A 21616-nucleotide genomic window follows, 5' to 3' on the forward strand; every position below is an offset into this window, starting at 1 on the left:
GTTCATATCAATCGGACAAATTTAGCGATCTTTCTAAAAATATCGAAAACAACCCCTCTGCCCGATCAACATCATAAGCCGTGGATAAAAAATATCAAAGTGCATACCTTCTTTCCATACGTGGTCATCCTCATTTGGCAATTTTCGTACAGATAAATGCCACTTGGTTGTATCTTTTGAGAACGAAGATCCGTACAATTTGAATCCGAAATCTTTCAATAGTTCGCGAATTGTTGCAACAACGTATTTTTCCAGTGGTGTCGTAATGTCCGTGGTAATTATAGCGTCGTAAGATGAACTGACCGCAATCATCGCGACAATGCAGAGTAGTCCAAACCAGGAAAGTCTTCTCCTGGAAAAAATCATCGTGTTTTTAAGCACAATAAATCGATGTGTATTAATCAGGAGGTAATTTATTGATTTCTACCCATCAAGTACTGAAACCTTCACAAATGCCGCAGCAATATCGGAATACCCGCCTAACTTCGAGATCCCCAGAAATAGAGAGAGCAGTACTGACCCCGCCCAAATCCAGGGATCGATTATGGTGAAAAACTGTGAAATCTTTAATGACAATAGGGTTGGATTTTCCTGACAGTAGAGCACATAGTAGTCTATCGTTTTCTCGATGTGGCGTTTAACCCCGATGCCCAGCCTAGAATAATTAAAAGGCTTTTAGAAATGTTAAAAATCTTTTATAGAATAGATTGCAAGAAATATGATCGACAACCTTAAACTTTCGCTTTGTTGGAAAACGCTGAATTCTGTAAATTTGCTGTGCCAATCTCTACAAAAAAATGATGGCAGAAATTATCATCTACTAATTCATTAAGGGTTACCTCTAGTGGAAACCCATACAACTAAATAATTAAAAATAAGGATCGTCATTGTCTACCCGGCTTCTGGCACAAATGTAATATTTAGCTTCTTCCGCAGGAGTTGCAGAGGTCCTTGTGCGGCGAAACATCTCCTCCCCGTGGATACGAAGAAGCGATGGTTTTCGCAATCATAATGCATCAAAGAAGGCACCCAACTTTTTGTTAAGGGCAATCTGTGCAAATTTTGGTTATTGTCTGCCATCCGTCTCTCCTTGATTAGAACGTCTCCTGTGGGAAACGCTGCGACGAATTGAATCTTCCCACTTGACGGAGGAATTATTTGCCATTCTCTCAATCACATAAATTCCGTGGGATGCAGTAATCCGGTATAAACCTTGATTCCATCCTCCCCAAAATATAGCTCAATTAAGTACACTGGTGCATAAAAAGTTGTTAAACGGGAAAAGAAATCCGTCGATATCAAATTATTGTGGGCCAAGACTGGAAATATCGTGTACATTACGACATTCCTTTGATACCCCCAGTTTTGTAGGTCATGCAAGAACACGTTGGGATCACCAGATTTGAAAAAGGTGACAATTTCGATGCAAGTCGTTTTCCAAGAGAAGAACGTATTAATTGTAATGTTAAAGGGTAAATGCATCACGACGAGAGCGCTACGATGGACGAACGATAAGTGGTTATCGTACTGCAAGGTTAGATCAGAATGTTTATTTTCACTCCTTAAAGTAGACATCAGTAAACATGTCGGATTATGGTTGAAGTTTGTTAAGGTGGAAGCAAAATGGGCAGATATTAAGAAACGAATGGCGAAAAGGGTGATAGCTTTCGTCATTTTGTCGTTCAACTAAAGAAAACTTGTTCCTTTCACATGATGGGCGAATTTAGTGAGAAAACAGCGCTCTTAAATGGTTATAACCTGACAAAAATTAGTATTTGCACAATTTCCTCAGTGGGTTTTGTATTAATGAGATGAAATAGAGTTGGGCTATACATAATTAACCTACGTATATCCGTCATATTTACATTTTTCTTCGCATTTACATACGTGTTACTCCACGAGTTATGGTAATGGACCTGATGTCGAAAATCGATTTTTTCGAAATCCTACAAGTATGTGTTAGAGGACCTTAAAATATGCAGAAAAATCATTTTCCCCGAATTTTTGAAGTTTCAATAGGGCTGATAGGAGGGGGTGTGGCTTCCGTTGAGATACCACCTTTACGCAGCCTCTTTTTTACGCAGGAACTCAAAATTTCACATATGGGTACCATGGGCCAATACAATTGCGGGTCTTTTTCTCTTTTTTTGAAATTAGGTCACGATGACCGTTTTCAGGTCAAAATTTACCGCACGTCAAATGAGTATGAAAACTTCAGGTCGCACATAACCCCACAAATGGGGTATCATTGGAAAGGTCTTGGCAAGAGGATTAAGAATATATCTACTTTATGGGGTCTGGGACCACTCCCTGGAGTTCCAGAGGCAGAACAATATTTTTGAGTTTTTGCCATCTATTTCTATGTTAGCTCTCCTATCTGCCGCTGTGTTAAAATCTGGGACATTGAAAATCCTCATTTTTCTGCCAGGGGATGGTCCTACACCCTACAAAGTATATATATTCGCCCAAAACTACATTTATTGCTGTTCACTGCACCGTAATCATCTTTAAATTAAGGTAACATATATTATTGCATCCATAAAGAAACGACGTACAAGTACAACTTCTCTGAATGATTAATTCGTGGCTAGAACTCATAGAACTCTTAGACTTATATTTATCTTTCATCTCAGATGCAGAGAAAAGAAATCGCATGCATGATTCTGGTCATCATTTGTGGTGCTGAAATGATAAATGGAGCACCGGTAGCGAAGGCAGGCATCACATGGGGGAAGTTGTGGAAAACTATTTGGAAAAAAGGAGGAGAAATTTTACTGACGGGGGCTGTAGTAGCAGGAGTGGATGCAAGCCTTGATGCAGGAAAAGAGAGAAAGGAACTTGTCATATATTCACCACCTGTCCACACATCCACCCATCCACAACAATCGCCACAGGGGGATTACAATATGGGCCTTACACTGAGCTTAGCAGGAGGTCTAATGATGGGAATGGCAATCATTGGTGCATGTTGCACATGGGTATGTAAAGCTTACAGGAAATTAGCAAGGGGCCTGAAGGAGGCAAGGAAGGAGGAGAACATCCTCATGGAGGATAGGGCCTGATTAGACTAGTGGCACTAGTAGTGAATCAAATCAGTAAAATTAAGCGAAAATATTGGTAAAATATATATATTAGTAAAATTAGGTTATTTGAGTCGCTTTTCATAGTTTATAAATATATATTCTAGTAAAATTATGTTATTTGAATCGCTTTCCTTATTTTATAAAATAGTTTTAAAAATTATGTTTTTGAAGATTTTTTAAGTATTTTACAAAAAATGTTATTTTTTGAGATATTTGGAATATTTTTAAAAATTATATTTTTTGAATATTTTTAAAAATTATATTTTTTGAATATTTAAAATTAAAATTAAATAATAAGAATCAATAATCAAAATTATGTGCTTGAATTTAAACTTAGGTTAATTTAGGATATCTTAGTTAAGGACGAAAAACTACCATTCTACGTAATTAAGTAATACCTTTCTCTTTTTCTTTCTTTCTCTTTTTCTCTGTCAATACTCCAACTCAATAATTCAATATGGAACTCAATTTGAATTTAATTTAATATGGAACGACTTAAAAATTATTTCAATATAATTAGTTAATTAGTTATATTTATTATTAATTTAATATAATCTAACAAATGTATCTCTATGGGCTTGCCAAGAAGAGTTAAATAAAACTTTCATTCATTCATTCATGCATTCAAGTATATATATTCTGAATCCTCTTGCCAAGACCTTTCTAATGATGCCACATTTACGGGGCTATGTACAAAAAGGCGATTTACAAAAAATTAGATATTATGCACATTTTGACCTAAAAACGGTCATCGTGACCTAATTTCAAAAAAAGAGAAAAGGACCCGCAATTGTATTGGCCCATGGTACCCACATGTGAAATTTTGAGTTCCTGCGTGAAATAGCGGCTGCGTAAAGGTGGTATCTCAACGGAAGGCACACCCCCTCCTATCAGCCCTATTGAAACTTCAAAAATTCGGGGAAACTGATTTTTCTGCATATTTTAAGGTCCTCTAACACATACTTGAAGGATTTCAAAAAAATCGATTTTAGACATTAGGTCCATTACCATTTCTCGTGGAGTAACCCATACATGCAAAACTAATATCTTGACATTTGCATGCAGAACAATATTTTTTTAGTGTGAATTACATATTTCGAAGCAATGATTACGTTCCTTTATGTCTTATAGACAGTGATATACAGCTAAATTGTTAATGATTTTATTCCCATCTGTTTAAACTAACTACTTGCTGTAAAGGAGACAGAATAAATTCACATAATTTTTTTAAGTTGCAAATTTTTAAATAAGATCAATAAGTTTAACAACGTAAAGCTTTTAAATTCAAGCATCCAACACGGTTCCCTGTGAAGCTTCCTCATTTGCCACATTTCCTCCTGTAGATTCTCCAGGGTTTCTTAACTCTTCAATGTAGGAAACCACAATGTAAAATGAGTAGAAGAAGAATGCAACAAAGGAAATCAATGGGAGGAGGGCTATCCCTGTTGATACTCCAGCAGCACGATTCCCAATCTTCACCCCTACCCAGACAAAGAAACTGATGCAGTTTGCCCCTACCCAGATTACGCAGAGGGTCCGGTTTTGCTAAATAATGGGAAACCAATCATTGAATCTCGTATTCCAATACTCTCAGGAATCTGGTAATAAATTATTACTGACCGGAGTATGTACATGTGTATGTACTTACTCTCCATCCACGTAGGATTGAACTTTTATAAAAATTGCAAATTCCGTGAAACTACGGAACTTTCAGTCTCAAATTCCCTCAAATAATGCTGACGGGGAACTTTGAGACTGGCAGTAGCGTATATAGTTTTTCAGAATTCCCAATTTCTGTAAAAGTTCAATCCTGCGTGGATGGAGAGTATATGACTAAACCGGTACATTAATAAAGAGCATACCATTTAGTAAATTTACGGTAATAAAAATAAGCTACCATTCAGAAATAAACAACTAGCAAGTGGGTAGACAATTACTAGCAAATCAATACAGCTGTCAAGTATGCTCTACAGTTTTTTAAAGTGTTGTAGGTAAATTAGCTATTTTTTTGTAGAAAATTTGTTCCTCTTTTTTCCGACCACCCTTTACATATTTTTACCTTAATTACACCAAATATCAGTATAACTGCCGCGATAAGATGAGTCACCCAAATTCCGACATCAATCGAACACAGGACCAACTTAGGGGCTACAAATAAAATATAAAAAAAGATAGAAATATTTAAGAAACCATCCATATAAATTTCAGGGATTCTCGTACTTTGATTCGTTATCGGACCATAGTATTGAGGCTCCTCGGTTTCTATGGAGACGTTGTAAGTATCGAAGAGAAATAAGCTCAACCGGATGGCATAAATGGTCTATTTAAAAAAAACACAGATTGGATTAAGTTCCCAAAAATTCCACACTTTTGAACCACACTTGAATAAATACATGGGTATCGTATTTACATATATAATCCTAAAAGGATCTGCATAGCGGCATGCGGTTCTTAATTTTGAAAAGTGATACGTGCATGCGCTTCCTAATTTAAAAATGAGCCAAGTTAAAATACATGGTTCCTTTTAGAATTAATTGCACAACAAGTATCCGTCTAAGTAAATACATTGTATATGTACTGAGGGTGCATAGCATGCGGGTTTTGAATTTAAATTTTTGTGTCTCAATGTTCTCAGCTTCAATTCATATGCTATTTTCAAACATGTGTTTAAAAAAATGAAAAATTATTTTAATGCATCTAAAAATCAATAATTTTGAAGTTTGCAAAGTTAGAGTTTAAAATTTCTTTCTTCTATGAGAAAATGGAAACAAAATAGATAAAAAATTAATATTTTCTCATGAAAGAAAAAAAACATTGTAAACGAACCGAAGGACGACGAGCTTCCGTAGCACATATCAATCCTTATGTTGGATTTTAATTAAACAAAGTTTAAAAATATTCGGAAGTTTGGAGAGTAAAAATGTTTTATCAGTGAAATGAAAGCGTGTAACTATGTAGATACTTAATGAGAGTAGATCCCCGTGATGAAAGTAACAGATCAATAAGGTCTAGCATGTATGTAAAACAACAATTAGAACTATGTAAACGGTGTTGATTTAATTTGTTCCGATTATTTTTGAAGCCGACATAAATTTAAGAAAATTAGCACAAAGTGAAAAGAATTGAGGGCATGGTTAACATAAAAGGCCAGAAGACTAATTAGCATGGTGTCTCTAATAAAAAAAATACCTCCAAATTTTCTCCGTTTTCGTGTTAAAAAATTTCAAACATTGACATGATCACGAATTAAATCAACACCTTTTATAACCCAACTTAATAATGCTAGGTTTGTTGAGTTCTTATATATGCCCACACGTACGTACATATGTACAGTGGACAAGCCTAGTTCATGATAAATACTTGGTTTTACTTAAGAATGAAGTACAGTTGGAGTCATATCGACCCCACCCAGAAATTGCGATGTATTCTTGTTTGTATGTATGTAACTACCTGGCGAATACGGCAGCGAAGGAGATCAAGCTTGAAACATTAACCAGGATCTGTAATAAGTATATACACTCTTAGAAATAGGGTTAGTTATAGTTATGAATTTTTCACGAACTGGTTATAAATTTATTAGCTCTGGTGACAATTTAATACCAAGTCGGTGAATTAGTCCGTGACAATTGTAACCATTCGATGACAAATTTATAAAAACGGCGGTAGAGTCGCATACATTTACTTTTTAGTGTGAATCGTAACCATACCTGTTTACTTTGATTCATGTGACTGATTATGACAGAGAATGATAGTGCATGAAAATGAATTTCCTGTGATTTGAATGAAAATGAGCGAAAGTCAGTTGAGCGACTGTGAATGCAGGATTTATCACTCCTTTTATTTTTCACCCTATACATATATGTACAGGGGACGAAATAAGAAATGAAACAAGATGAAGTGAAATGAAATGAATTTGAGCGAAAATGAGTAGAAATCCTCACATAATATTACTTAATACCATGCGGTAGCAACTATAATGCCCTGGCTACACTACTGTCGTAAATTTTTCAGAGTTAACTCTAGAGTTTAACGCTGAAATGAAAACTCCAGCTACATTGCATTTTGTACCGTTGTAATTTTCAGGGTACCAAATCTCAGAGTTACTTCTCAGAGGTGGGACTTTTAAAAATTTACCATCTAAAAAATAATAATTTAGTTTAAAATAAAAGTGTCGAGAAAGAGTTGCCCAACTTTCGACATGGATTTAACAATAATTAGCTCATCAATTTTTCATACTTGGAATTTCATTAGACGTCCAGGACCGACTATATTATCACCCTTTCCTTTCCATCAAGTGAAGACCCTGTTGAGAGTGCGAAACTCTGGAAAAGTAAAAAAAGAAGGTCTTGCTGGGCTTATCGAGTTTCGCTTACGTATTTTCAAGATGTTTGGTCGAACTATAGTGACGAGCGATTCCTAAGGAAATTCCGCATGTCTCGAGCTACCTTCGAGTTTATTTGCTGTGAGCTTAAACCAGCTCTTGCACGGAAGGACACCGTATTTAGGAACGCGGTGCCTTTGGAAAAACGAGTGGCAGTAGCTTTACATCTTCTGAAGTCCACCTGTGATCCCGCGACCGTGGCGGACCTGTATGGGATTGGAGAAAGCACGGCAAAGAAAGTGCTTAAAGAATTCTGTCAGGCCGTCAACAAGCTTCTTCGCCCAAAATTTTTGAAGCCCCCGACTCTGGACGATCTCAACAACATCGTTAATGGCTTCGAACAACTTTGGGATTTTCCGAACTGTATTGGGGCACTAGATGGTTCACACATACCAATATTGCGACCAGCGGAATGTGGCACCGATTACTATAATTACAAAAAGTATTTCTCCATCGTACTTATGGCGGTCGCCGACCATAAGTACAAGTTTTGGTGAGTATAGAAGTTAGAAGGCCATATTTTGCTTTAATTCTTGTTAATATTTTGCTTGTAATACGATGCACGTAATTTGCGTAGGTATGCAAATGTGGGGCAAGCTGGACGAAACTCCGATTCTACTTTTTTCGCGAGGACAAAACTGCACGAGAGGTTATCAAATGGGACTTTGTTGGGGGGTAATTCTTGGCACCTCATTTCGGATGCTGCTTTTCCACTCAAGGACTGGTTGTTGAAGCCATATCTCGACAATGAGAATACCCCAGCTTATCAGAAAGAATTCAATTTCCGTCTCTCACGAGCAAGAATGGTAATTAAGAATGCGTTTGGACGACTGAAAGGTATTTTACCCACATGTGTACCTATGAATTAGTAACAAAATAATTTACATTATCGACTTCAGGACGCTGGAGGATACTACTTCGTCGTATGGACAATTCCGTTCCAGTCGCTATCGACATTGTCAATACCTGCGTCATTCTTCACAACATCTGCGAAACGATGGATGGATTTTTTGTTGAAAACTGGGAAGATGATGACGATATCGGATCTGTGCCTATTTTCGAGCAACCACTGGCCCGCCCACATAATTCTGGATCTACATCCGCAAAAGAAAAACTTGACCATATGGCACGCTCTTTTGCCAATGAATGAAAATCTGTGGCCCTTTAATTACTAATTAAATAGCGAATAAAGAGTTGTTGTTTTCAACTGTATTTACAATTTGTTAATCATATTATAGCAGAAAAATAAATGCGAACATAAAACTTTATCATATTTAGCACATGTTTATTTGTTCTCTTTCATTTTTCATGAATATCAATTTTCATGGCTTTCAATTTTCATTTAATTTTCGTGTCTGAGTTTCAAAATATGTCGCTCCACTGTCAAAGAATTTCGTCATGGCCTGTAGCATCGTTTGTTCCTGACCGTGGCGCTCCGTGGCTAACTGGAGTGCGTCCTCTTGGATTTTGACCAATTTCTGTCTCCAGTTCCTCTTTATTTGCCCATGTCCGCATTCGTCTGACAATTTTAGGATATAGAAAACCTTGTTAATATGTACTTTTAGCAATAATTTACATATAAATATCTATTACTTTTTTGATGATTCCGACGATTTTGGAGTAACTGGATTTGCAGCCATTTCCCGAGAACTTTCGACTCCTGAGTCACCTCCTTGTTCTCCTTCCCCTGTAACACATTTGTTAAGGACAAAGATACCATGTCGCCAAAGTTGCATCACACCTACCATTTGTGTCGGCCTGCGAAATTTCTTCACGCTCGGTGGTACTTTCGTCCAGTGAGTCTTGCACGAATTCACTGCTTGTCACCGGTCGAAATCCCAAAATACAATCAAGTGCATCAAAAATGGGGTCGTCTTTAGGGCGTTCAGCTCCTATAAAAACAAATTTTTATTGAATAGCATTAATTAAACTTACAAGTGTAGAAATAATTTAAGGTATTTAAGAAGTCTCAAATAGAATTTACCGGATTTGATTGCACTTATTTGCTTGGTGTATGCCCTTTTGACATTGTTAATTTTATTTTTGACCTCCGTCAAGGTCCGTTGAGGGAATGAGTGAGTTCCGTCCTCGCGACTCCCTGTCTCGAATAGGTGAACTGCAATGTCGTGCCAAATCTTTGTGTGGCGTCTACTACTGGCGCTGAAAAGGGCCTGATTTTCAGGCGATCCCCAAATCCGTATTAATGAGAGGTTCTCGTCTTGCGAAAAATGATTTGCTTTTTTATCAACAACTTCAATATTTACTTGCGACTCCATTGATTTAAATGTTCTTATAAATTAAATGAAGACGAAGAATTAATGTTTGGAAAAATAAGTGGACTCTCGTCATTAAATTGGAAATCCCGCTTAAAATTTCAATGTTTAGCGCTGAAGTAACATATTAGTATAGCTGGAGTTCGTAGTAAAACTCTGAACTCTAGAGTTTTACTAGTGAAATTTTACTAGTAAAACTCTAGAGTAAACTCTGAACTGGTTGCAAGTTACACATGTAGCTGGCCTTATGCATTTTCCCATATTACCAGTAAACTCTAGAATATTATGACGGTAATGTAGCCAGGGCATAATACGGGGAAGTCAATACCCCCAGATTTTTAAAAGTGCTGTTGAGTTGTTGGCAGAGAGAGGAGACAAATAGTTTATTAGAGGAAAAGAGTTGACGCCTGAATTATTACAAATGTGTGGGGATATTCTAATTACATATGTAAAGACTGAGGCTAAACATGCAAACTACTTTCACCATGAGATATGCGTGACAAGTTCCCAAATGAGTGTCAATTTTTGCAAAATTAGAGATCATCACGCAAACTTTCACCCCGACACGAGATCGCACTTTCGTTGCGCATTTATTAAACTTCAAAGTATCAACTTGTCAAAGTAGCAACTCGCATCTTCATCTGCGTTCTCGTAAGCATGCATGCAAATGTATTTACTGCAGAAGAAATAGATTTTAAATGATACTCAACTGTAATTAAAGTAACTGAAGTTATTATCTTGGTGAAAATATTAGCTTTTTATGTACGCAAAAATAGAAAATAGCGGATTCTAGCATTTACATAAATACATACATATTGCCAAAAACATTTCTAATTTTATGAGAAAATTTGCAAATTATTGAGGCATTCATTACGATGCTAAATGTTCATATGACAACATAATTTTGTAAACATTTCTATCAACTATATATTTAAATACTAGCCATGTTTTCCGAAAAATCTCGAAACGAAGCATAATTTTCCCCACTGTATGATCATTTGCACATGGCCAAAATGGAACCAAAAAGACCTCTGTGAAACGAGGGGTTTGAGAGTAACACAACTTAAATTTAATAAGTAATTGAATTAATTCACCTGACTAACTAATTTAATCGATTAATCCTTATCGATATGTTATCTCGAATTACATAACTGACATCCAATCCAACCTACGTCAACCTGGGCCAGCACGTTTTTTCATTGTCTCAATCATTCCATAAGCCATCATCTTATCGTCTCCTTCTCTTATTTTTCTTGGTCTGCCATGTCTCAATTTGCCAACTTTCTACTTCTGGTGGTCACTTTGGCCGTGGTCGGCCACACCCACGCGCAAACTGTTCTTACCGGCGTGGAATGCACGGCGAAATTAATTTCGCCACGATCTGACGTCGCTTCTGTGTACGATGGGGCTGAGACGATTTACATTTTTGGGGGATGGTTTTACGACCCATCGGACACCTTAATTCCGTACGCGGACACCCATGCGTACAATATCACGTCGGATACGATCAGCGTGATTGGTCAGCTGCCGAGGACCTCGTGGTCAGGGGGCGCCTGGTTTGATGCGCCGACTGGAAATATTTATTTTCTAAGGGGAGATGGAACTTTTTTGTGGCAATATACTCCATCCACAGGTATGTATAAAATTTTGGAGATTTTATTTTTCTAAAATTCCATAAAATGTTTCAAGTAGAATTTAGAAGTCAAAGGTTTTCTTAAAAGAAGCTACAAAAATATTTAGTCTAGTCTAATACCTATTGTTTATTAAAGAAAATTGGATTTGTACAAGGCGACTGAGTAAGGGGTGTAAGGGACCGACCTCCCGAACTTGATAAGGATCATTTAAAAAAATAAAATAAAAAAATAGAGTAACAAAATCTGAGAGGTTATCTGGCAGGGTAACAGATTGGCAGATTTTAACTTTATAAAAAAAATTAAGGACATTTGTCTAAACTTTTTTGCACGATTTAATCTCAAATTTCTTGTTTATAATTTCTTGTACATAATTTTTTTGCAAAACTTATTTTCTATGGTATCTTCCACTTCTCTTAGGATTTAATGTTGAACCAAATTACATATCTTAATTAATAGTTTTCAAACACCTTTGTGTACATTTACAAAAAAACTTGGAAAATCGGGCAAGCGTTTAAATTTCTCATCAAAAATTAAAGAATAAATGTATATTTGATAACTTCTAGGCGAAACTATCTCTCACGGCGAATGGCGTGGCGACTCTTCCACCGTAACCCTCGTGAGAACCTGGAACAACAAAATTTTCGCATTTGGCGGTCTCACCGATGCCACCGCCGTGTACGAGTACGACATCCGAACCGGTGTGCAGGGCCCCCTCGGCACCCTGCCCGCCCCATCCGAACTTTCCGTCGGGGTTTATGCCACTGAACTTGAATCCACCTTCCTTTTCGCGGGCCTAATGGGAACCTGGGCGCCATCCTTGATGGTCCACAACCACTCCATTAATGCCACCACGACCCGGGCGACGCCAACGTTCCCCTCATTTCGCCATGGCGACGGATCTATCACGTGGGACGGTGAATTCGCCTACATCGCGGGCGCCGTCGTGGATAACGGGGCGCGTGGAAATGGGATCATAAAATTTAATTTGGACTCCGTTGAGGCCGAATTTATCCCCGTTAATGGTCTCGCGGACCAACTTACGTCCACCAGTACGGTTTATGTGCCCGGGTTAAATCGGATTTATATCATTGGTGGGTATGATTTAAGGAATTTGGACACGGATCAGATTTGGTATGTGGATTTGGACCAGGGTAAAACTAAAAACTAGTTCATATATTTCAAGTACTTGTGTGTATGCTGGAAACGTGGGTTAATTGAAATTTTGAAAAAATTGTAAAATCGGAAATATTCGTAATAAAATTTGATAATTTATGTATTTACATGGTGTTTATTAACAATTATAAATAAATTTAATTGCGAAATAAATTTGACGCAGAAATTACTTATTTGTCCCAAAATTATTTATTTTTTGTCCAAAATTGTTAAATAGTTAGACAAAATTTGACATAAAATTTGAATCATTGGGACCAAATTAGTCCAACTACGACCAAGAAGATCGAGACAGAAATGCTGGACAGAAGGAAGCGAGCGCTACTCTCCGTGGTGGACTGCTCGGTAGTGGGGCTGGTAGTTGTTACGGGCGTAGTAGTTTGTCTAGTAGTTGTAGTTGGTACAGCAGTCGTTGGACTTGTAGTGGTTGGTGGTGTAGTCACCGTGGTTGGTGGAGTGGTGACAGTAGTTGGTTCGGTAGTCGTAGGTGGCGCAGTGGTCGTAGAAATTGGTGTAGTAGTAGTTGGCACCGGGGTTGTAATTGGGACAGGGGTTGTAGTTGGTCCGGTAGTCGTGATTGGTTGTGTGGTCGTGACTGCTTCTGTGGTCGTGACTGCTTCTGTGGTCGTGACTGCTTCTGTGGTCGTGACCGGTTCTGTGGTCGTGACTGCTTCTGTGGTCGTGACTGCTTCTGTGGTCGTGACCGGTTCTGTGGTCGTGACTGCTTCTGTGGTCGTGACTGCTTCTGTGGTCGTGACTGCTTCTGTGGTCGTGACTGCTTCTGTGGTCGTGACTGTTTCTGTGGTCGTAGTTGGTTCTTCCGTGGCAGGTTTCCGTTCGCACACTGGTAACTCGTTTGGTTCTGGTTGGTCTTGAACAAAATCGTCAAAAACGAAAGATAACGAGTCCAACATGGCTGATCCTCCGTTCGATTTAAGAATGATTTGGAATTTCTAATAAAATTTGGAAAATAGAAGTTTTGAAATACCAAAGAACTCAATATAAAAATTCGATTTTTCCATTTTTTAAGAAATTGATATTTATGTATCTGAAAAATTTAAGTATGCATATGAAATAAACCATCACACCGAACGTAACCAAGGGCTGAAATCACACATGTCAAAATCTGAAGCACATTATTTGTTTTGGACATGTCTAGAGTATTTCCAACATTTGTGACCTTTGACCTAGCTCACACGGTCAGCAAAATGTCCAAGGCAAAAATTACCTGTTAAGTTTGACAGTTTTTTTATAAATACTATTGATTTGAGTCGTTGCATTATGCACTTTAAGAAAATCACTCCTGTGACCTAGCGCTTTGACCTTTTGACCTTCATTGGTCATTTCTAGCCCTTAATCTACTCAAGCTTCGCGTTTCAGGTATGAATATCGTTTCGCTCACGAGTTACCAAACCAACCAACCGACAGACAGACTGATGTCATAATATCATTAAGGGATTTCCCTTCTTAAAAATATACTTATTCTGACAAATTTCATCAAAATTAAAAAAATAAGGTATACAAAGTTGGATGTATAAATCATGATTTGACTATTTTTGAGGAAACATACATACGAACACATTTTTTACAAATGTGTGTAACGGAACCTCTTAAGTAAACAAATTTCAAAAATTTTCTTACATGATGTCGATATCTGGTCAAATCGACGCTATAATCCAGCCATGCCCCGAGCCTGGCCGATTTCGTGTCAATCACGGTATGCGAAACATTTCGTCCATTTCCGGTCTCAGCAATGGCGACCAAGATTTGACCTTCATCAGCAATATAGCCTTTGATATGAACCGCGGAGGGAAGGATACTCGGGCTGGTTGCGTGCTCAATTTTGCATGAACTTTGATCACACGGGGACCAGTATCCAGCCCCAGCTTGATCCTCTTCCGGGACGAGGGGACATCCGAGCCCCGAAAAATCGGTGTACTGATCAGCATGGATACAATCGTTGTAGGGCCAATGTTCCGGTACAATGTCGGCCTCCGTATCAATTGAAATCGGAGAAAGCTGGTCGTTTCCTATGTCAATGATGATCTTGTCGATGAGGACGTATCCGCCAGACGGGACACCGGAAACGGTGAAGTTGATTTCCTGTTTTCAGATATTTTGCAAAAAGTATGAAAATCTAGCCATAAAAGTAACTTAAATTTTGATTTTGTTTAAGATTCAGGACATTAATTACCAAATTAAAATAAAACTTGGTTATTACCAACGTGATGCATATAACATGATATCAACAACCTGATAAGATAAAATTCCATTCATGCGACTCACTAATCCTCAATTTATTGTCCAAAACAAAAATTCGTAATCAATTTCATCTCAATCATTCATGCTGACACTTGTTCAATATTAATTGGTAAAAATAGAAAGTATCAAAAAACACAGAAAAATGGTAGATATATTTTCAATTTAGTACTCATACATAGATACATAATTTGGGATAAATTTACATATTTTGAAAAACTCTCCAAAAAAAAAAAAAAAAAACTTCAAGAACTCCAAGCGTTTCCCCAAACTTTATTAGCTACTTAAACCCCAAAGCAAGTTTTCTGAGATCAAAAGACTCAAAACTTTTAAATTTTAAAATTACTCTTACGCTTAAATTTAATGCTACTTTTTATGTAATTGTAAACATTCTTACGAAAAAATACTTACAAAAATCAAAATCATCACCCAAATCATTCTAAATTTTACATCAAAATATTTCCCACTTACGGCTGCATCCTGTCCGGGAAAAGCTGCCAAATTAATCTCCTCATAACACCAGCCATTCCGATCTGAATCTATATACCCATACGTCCACTCGTCCCCTTCATCCCCACCGGGGGAACTTTTACCCGAAATTTCAATCCAAGCCGGACTACCCGTCATGTACGTGGAAATCCATAATTTTTGCGGTTTTGGCAACAAGCCTCCGTAATAAATCAGACTACAACTCGTCTCGCAACCTGTCCAGTACCCCGTCTTTTCGGGGAAGAGGTTCTCCTCCGGCTCCCGGGTACAACCGTCCTCCCCGAAATCGGCGTAATTATCCGCATAAGAGCAGGAAACTTGAAGGATTTTAGCAATGTCGTCCGCTGTGTCAAAAACGACTTGAACCCCGAACACGGAGATGGCCAAAGTGGCGAAAATTATGAAAATTTTTGGCAGCATTTTTACAACTGGACTGGAATTGACCACACCTTGAAGTAGAATGCTAATTAAGGTTTTTTATTTAGTGAGACAGAGACGGAGTGAGATGACGTAAAATATGTATTTCGGGGGTGAAGCCCCTTTATAAGATCGGTTTGTCCGTCCGGCGGCTGGTCTAGTAACGCGTGAATTAAAATACGTATGTAAAACCTTAAAACTTTCAACGTAAATTACTAAATTCAGGTGCATTGAGAGCTTGAATATGGTACACCCGACAAGGTCAGAAAGGTCACGTTCAACGAAAAGTCAACGTAGGGTCAAATTTCATGTGTAAGCCAAATTGATAGGAAATTTAACCCCGAATCCATATTGATCTTAATTTTTACTTTAAAAGTTAGGAATGGTGAAAGAAACTTTCAATCAACCGGACAGTATATCTCTATACGCCACGTCTTGGTTTCACTCTTTTGTTACATATGTTGTAACGGTTGATTATCACCCGAGGTGACCGAGACAATTGACATTTTTTGTTTTGCTCATTCATCCTCAGATAAGCAGAGAATCGATCAGTAAGTCAGAAGAGTGACAAATTATGTTGCAGAGAAGTGCGAATGTGTAGATGACAATTTATCCTGGTTTAGTTGGGACAATGCAATCGATTTGCACAATTGGCAAACTCACGTCACCTTCTTCGCATCCCATTAATCAAATTAGTTAGGAAATAATCCCGATGAGTAATACATAAACACGTGGGTAAATTGTGGAGCGAAGGTCGTCTTACGAAAAAAAATGTCATAAAAATGTCACCAAAAAAATTGTCAAATTTTGTATTCATATAATTTCGACTGGATAAATTGCAATCTGTGTTCCATGTTGTTTTATGCATGCGAAATTTGGATTTGCAATAAAATATTTTGTACTTACAAGTTCATAGAAAATATTGGAGCTATGAATTTTTCAAGATACGTTTCAAGCTTGGTCTGTTTACTTTTAACTAATTACTGAAGAAGCCTGATACTCAATTAACCTGACTTAATTAAGTAAGTTAAGCAAGCATGTGAAATTGGATGACAACAATTTTCTGATAAGATAACGATATCCATTTGTGAGTAGAACGACACGCAAATATGTAAATGTACATATGTATGTATTCATGCATCTGTTCAATTACATGCAAGAATTGCAAAATGTTGTTACATTTCCGATAATAAAGTACCCTCTCAAAATTTACAAAATTTGGTGAGCTGGTCAAATGTAAAAGTCAAAATTACACAAAATTTTTTTCCTCGCAAATTTATTCAATTTTCTTCACAAGTTTTTTAATCTGACAAGATTTAAATTTGTTTTAAAAATTATCGGGATAAAATGAATGCGGCTAAGAAAATCGAAACGACATAGCTGGGCGTCCCGGATTTTACCGTACCCGCCGTGGTGGTGGTCGGTTCGGTGGTCGTTGGGGAAGGCGAAGGTCCAGGGGACGGTGCTGGTCCACCGGTAGTACCTTCGCTCGGGGTGGTGGTCGCTGGTGGCGTGGTCGTTGGTGGTGGCGTGGTCGTCGGTGGGGGCGTGGTAGTCGTGGGAGGCTCTGAATGTGGTTTACGAACGCACAAGGGCAACTCGTTCTGCGCAGGTTCGCTCTGCACAAAATCGTCAAAAACGAAGGACAACGAGTCCAACATGGCAGCTCCTCCGTTTGGCTCGAGAATGATTTGGAATTTCTGACCAAATTTGAAAAAAAATTTCAAATTAAATTAGGGTGTTCAGAGAATATGAAGAATTTATATTCAGAATTGTCCCCCCACCCCGTAAAAAATGCCTATATTTTACAGAAATTTATCAGAAGATTGTTTAAAAAACTTTAGTGGTTCGGTATTCAATTCAAAAACTAGGACCCAGAACTTAAAAAATTCTATTTAGTAATTACGTTCAAGCAAAAAAATACATCCTAAAAAAATCTTAAAGGTTTCCTGGCAGGTTATTTACCGTAACAAACAGCAACAAAACAACTGCTAATAAAATTTTGCAACAAATTGAGACTCATATTATTGCCTGAACAATCCGTATTTAGATGGTGCAAATATTTTATCGATGCTTCTTTCTCTGATAAATATTTAAAACCATTCAAAATATTGAAAACCAAAATTTTTCATAATTTTATAGATAAAAAAAAACATCTTACATGATTCCTATATGGTTTCAAATTGACCGGAAAATCCAGCCACGAATCAAGCCTTGCGGATTTAGTGTCGATTACTGTGTAGGAAATATTTGCGCCACTTCCGGTTACGGCAGCGACCTTGATTTGACCTTGGTCTGATATATAACCTTTAATGTGGACGCCAGATGGGATGATACTCGGGCTCGTGGCGTACTCAATTTTGCATGACCTTTCCTGACACGGGGACCAATATCCAACCCCAGCTTTATCTTCTTCCGGTTGGATGGGACATCCGAACGCCCAAAAGTCGGAGTAATCGTCGAGATGGTGACAATCATCGTAACTCCAATGTTCCGCCACCTTATCGTCTTTCTTATCGATGGAGATGGGAGAAATTGGACCGTTTCCGAGGTCAACGACGATCTTATCGATTAGCACGTATCCGCCAGACGGGGCACCGGAAACGGTGAAATTTATCACCTGGATTAAAAAATAAGGCAAATATTAAAATAACATAAATTTGTCAATTTCTTAATCTTAATAAAACCTAGTGTATGAATTTATCAAATGCTTAAATGAACATGGAAATGCAAATTTTGCTAAAAAAAAAAAACGGGGCAATAAATAAGATAAATTAAAATTAAGGCTCTGTACCAGTAATTCACCAAGGTATTTAAGTACCCTTACTACCCAAATTTCTTGGGACTGAAGCGTGATAGCATATTTTAGAAAAAAAGCTTTGATGACAAATTTATCAGCATATTTTTTAATGGAAATATGATACCACCCAGTACCACCAACTTTGAGAAAAAAATAAAACAGCCATTAATGTTTTAAAAAATTCAAAAGACGTTCACAAATTTTAGGGCAGTTCTACTTTAATAATTCTTGTTCATAGCGGTGGAAAATAGTGTGGCGCAGATGGTATAATAGGTCATAGACCCAGAAAAATTGCGCTGGACAGTTTTTCTTTCAGGAAACTTAGCACTGACCCAATTACGCACTCGTATTTCATAAATATCAAAATTTTGGAAGTTTTTTGGAGTCTCTCACTGATTAATCCACCTCGGCCATTATATTAGCTACAACTTCTAACTCAAAATTCCTTGCAAAATACTTTAATATCGACAGGAACGTCTTTCGAAAAGTTGCATCCGACTAGTTGTCAAGTAGTAAATAAGATTTATGTATTGAAAAAAACTCAAATTTTCTAATTTTGAAACTTTGAATTCATCAAAATGTTCGCATTCATAAGGCAATTCGAAGGTAAAAAGCAAGTTTGGGTCTAGTTCTTATTTATTTTTCCTAGTTCATTGATTTTTGACTTCTTAATTTTTCCAAATTTGCTTGCCCCATTTTTCCAGGGGGGGATATAATTTTAGAATTAATTAGGTAACTAAGGTCAAAAATATATTTGGGTGTTTAAAGTTGGTACAGAGCCTTAAGAAGATGCATATAAGCAAATTGATACAAGGTTTTAAAATTTTCAATATCCTAAGTTCCTGAAATATTTAGTGCATATGCTGCTACAGACTAAATGAAAATTTGGTTTAAAATGTAAAAAATTAATGAAAATATAGAATTAAAAAAAATATTGTGTTCTTAATGTTAATTTTGCTACCAGTTTGTCACAATAGTAAATCAACGTTGGCCTTTAATGGACAAGATTTTATCTACATTTAGATAAGATTACACTCGAATCAAGTGACTTACGCGTATGACTCACAATTTCCACATATTTTTAAAACGCATAAAATTTCTGTAACTTTCACCTAAAAAATCCCGAACTTTTATAAACAAAAGTATTTTAAAAAACTGAAAATTCAAATTACAAAAAACAAATCCTGTTAAATCCTCCAAAATAATTGGACTACAAAATTGTATCCCCGACAATATTACTAAATGCAAAAATGTATTTTATAAGCAATAAAACTCTTCCCAATTATAATCCCTTGAAATACAAACTTCTTCCAAAACCCAAAATCGGTACCCAAAATATGAACTTTCCATAAATCCCAATTTAGAAAAATTTAATTTCAGAAAATCTCCCCCACTTACGGCAGCATCCTGTCCGGGAAAATTGGCCAAGTCAATCTCTTGATAACACCAGACTTCTTCAGTGGAATCTATATATCCAAAATCCCATTCTGACTCCCCTCCCCCCAGGGAACTTTTACCCGAAATTTCAATAGATGCAGGGAATCCCGTCATATAAGTCGAGACCCACAATTTGCTCGGTTTTGGTAACGAGCCCCCATGGTAAACTAGACTACATCCGGTCTTACATCCCGACCAGAAGCCTGTCTTATCCGGATAAATGTCATCCTTTGGCTCTCGGGGGCAACCATACACCCAAAAATCCATGTAATCATCTTGATAAGGGCAGGAAATGTCGGCTACTTGCGCAATGTCGACCGCGTTGTCGAAAACGACCTGAACCCCGGTCGCAGATAAGACCAAGGTGGCCAATAATGCAAAAAACTTGAACATTTCTGTTGCCAGGGAGGAAAATTAATTAACTGACTGGATCACACCTATTAACGGAGTGATCATATCGAATAAATTGATCGAGAGAGATTACACGGGGACAAAATTAGGGTTCGTTGATTTCGTGTTTTTTTCTGCAAATCGTAACGTGTTTTTTTTGTAAATTGACGGATCTGTTTTTTAACAAATGTCGTATCTACACTCTAAAAAATTGAGTTATCAGTTTGGACGAGTAAATGCAAACTCAAATTAATTTAAATACACGAAATGCAGAGTAAGCTTTACTCAGAATCATGTTATCATTACTCTGGATTTAAGATATGTACATATGTCTTATTTAGAACTCAGATAAGGGTGCACTTACCTACATACTTTTCAAAAAGGGTAGTATTGTTTTTAAGTGTGCTCTACTAAAAAAAATATTTTACCCGCATGTCGAAATTTTATCGTTTTGCAAAATATTTGTTTTAATTGTGAGGTGCTGAGTTTTGAGTGGTTGAAACCCTGTCCGAAATATAATCAATTAAATGGACCAACACGATTGACACTTATGACGAGATAAATTCCCTGGATCTGGCGTAATCAATGCTCAACAGTTCGGGTGTAAAAATGAATTAATTCTTGGACAATAGAATTGCAATTCAATTAATTTGAACACGATAACCCAGACATGATAAGTATTAACATACCCATTGTAATGGTCAATTCGAGGTTTTTGTAAGACAATTAAGTATGACACAGGGCTCGTTAATTAGGTGGATTTTGTATAATATGTTTTTTAATGCTGCATATATTTAATTTTGTTTTGTTTCTAATTTGTGTTACATATGTATATGTGTTTGCGTAATCGGGAATGTGATATTACAGGAGTGCTATCTGTAATCTCGTAATCCCATTTAAAATTTTAAATAGATAATCCGTCATGTACTCCAATTAGCAATCCAAATTTTCTGGATTATGGCGACTAAAATCGGATTATGGATTACATTTTTGGATTACTTTGCTGTCGAGATGTTATTTATGTCATCATGTGTTTATTGATATTTTGGACCGACTTTGTCTACGAAATTATTAGAAAGCGTATTTCTTGACATGTAAAAAACAATCTTTAATCAGATTACTGTAATCGGCAAGCCCTGATCCAAAAACACATGTATTTATATGGTCCCGTAATCCAAGATGCACGACACCACAGATTACTTGGAAACCAGCAAAGTAATCTCAATCGCAAGAAAATTTTTCATAAATCAATTGGTAATCCGTCGTAATCCATAAAACCAATG

General features: G+C 37.0%; 4 protein-coding genes across 4 annotated transcripts; 2 read left to right on the forward strand and 2 right to left on the reverse strand.

Moving 5' to 3' along the window:
• The first annotated feature begins 7514 nt into the window (after positions 1 to 7514).
• On the forward strand, positions 7515 to 8614 carry LOC110854871 (protein ANTAGONIST OF LIKE HETEROCHROMATIN PROTEIN 1). The gene is made up of 3 exons (XM_022103298.1): positions 7515 to 7957; positions 8042 to 8301; positions 8364 to 8614. Exons 1-3 carry the CDS (start codon positions 7515 to 7517, stop codon positions 8612 to 8614), a joined length of 954 nt encoding a protein of 317 aa, XP_021958990.1.
• A 2314-nt stretch (positions 8615 to 10928) lies between these two features.
• LOC110855019 lies at positions 10929 to 12651 on the forward strand. Its single transcript, XM_022103454.2, has 2 exons — positions 10929 to 11370; positions 11935 to 12651. The coding sequence occupies exons 1-2, from the start codon at positions 11001 to 11003 to the stop codon at positions 12537 to 12539; spliced, it is 975 nt and encodes a 324-aa protein (XP_021959146.1). The 5' UTR covers positions 10929 to 11000; the 3' UTR covers positions 12540 to 12651.
• A 63-nt stretch (positions 12652 to 12714) lies between these two features.
• On the reverse strand, positions 12715 to 15733 carry LOC110855020. Its single transcript, XM_022103455.2, has 3 exons — positions 15272 to 15733; positions 14183 to 14644; positions 12715 to 13494 (listed from the first exon to the last, which is right to left on the reverse strand). The coding sequence occupies exons 1-3, from the start codon at positions 15707 to 15709 to the stop codon at positions 12790 to 12792; spliced, it is 1605 nt and encodes a 534-aa protein (XP_021959147.1). The 5' UTR covers positions 15710 to 15733; the 3' UTR covers positions 12715 to 12789.
• Positions 15734 to 16964: 1231 nt separating this feature from the next.
• On the reverse strand, positions 16965 to 20398 carry LOC110854958. Its single transcript, XM_022103384.2, has 3 exons — positions 19905 to 20398; positions 17868 to 18326; positions 16965 to 17406 (listed from the first exon to the last, which is right to left on the reverse strand). The coding sequence occupies exons 1-3, from the start codon at positions 20334 to 20336 to the stop codon at positions 17041 to 17043; spliced, it is 1257 nt and encodes a 418-aa protein (XP_021959076.1). The 5' UTR covers positions 20337 to 20398; the 3' UTR covers positions 16965 to 17040.
• Between the last annotated feature and the right edge of the window lie 1218 nt (positions 20399 to 21616).

The sequence above is a fragment of the Folsomia candida genome, unplaced genomic scaffold, assembly GCF_002217175.1.
Source record: "Folsomia candida strain VU population unplaced genomic scaffold, ASM221717v1 Fcan01_Sc011, whole genome shotgun sequence".
Classification (NCBI taxonomy): Eukaryota; Metazoa; Arthropoda; class Collembola; order Entomobryomorpha; family Isotomidae; genus Folsomia; species Folsomia candida.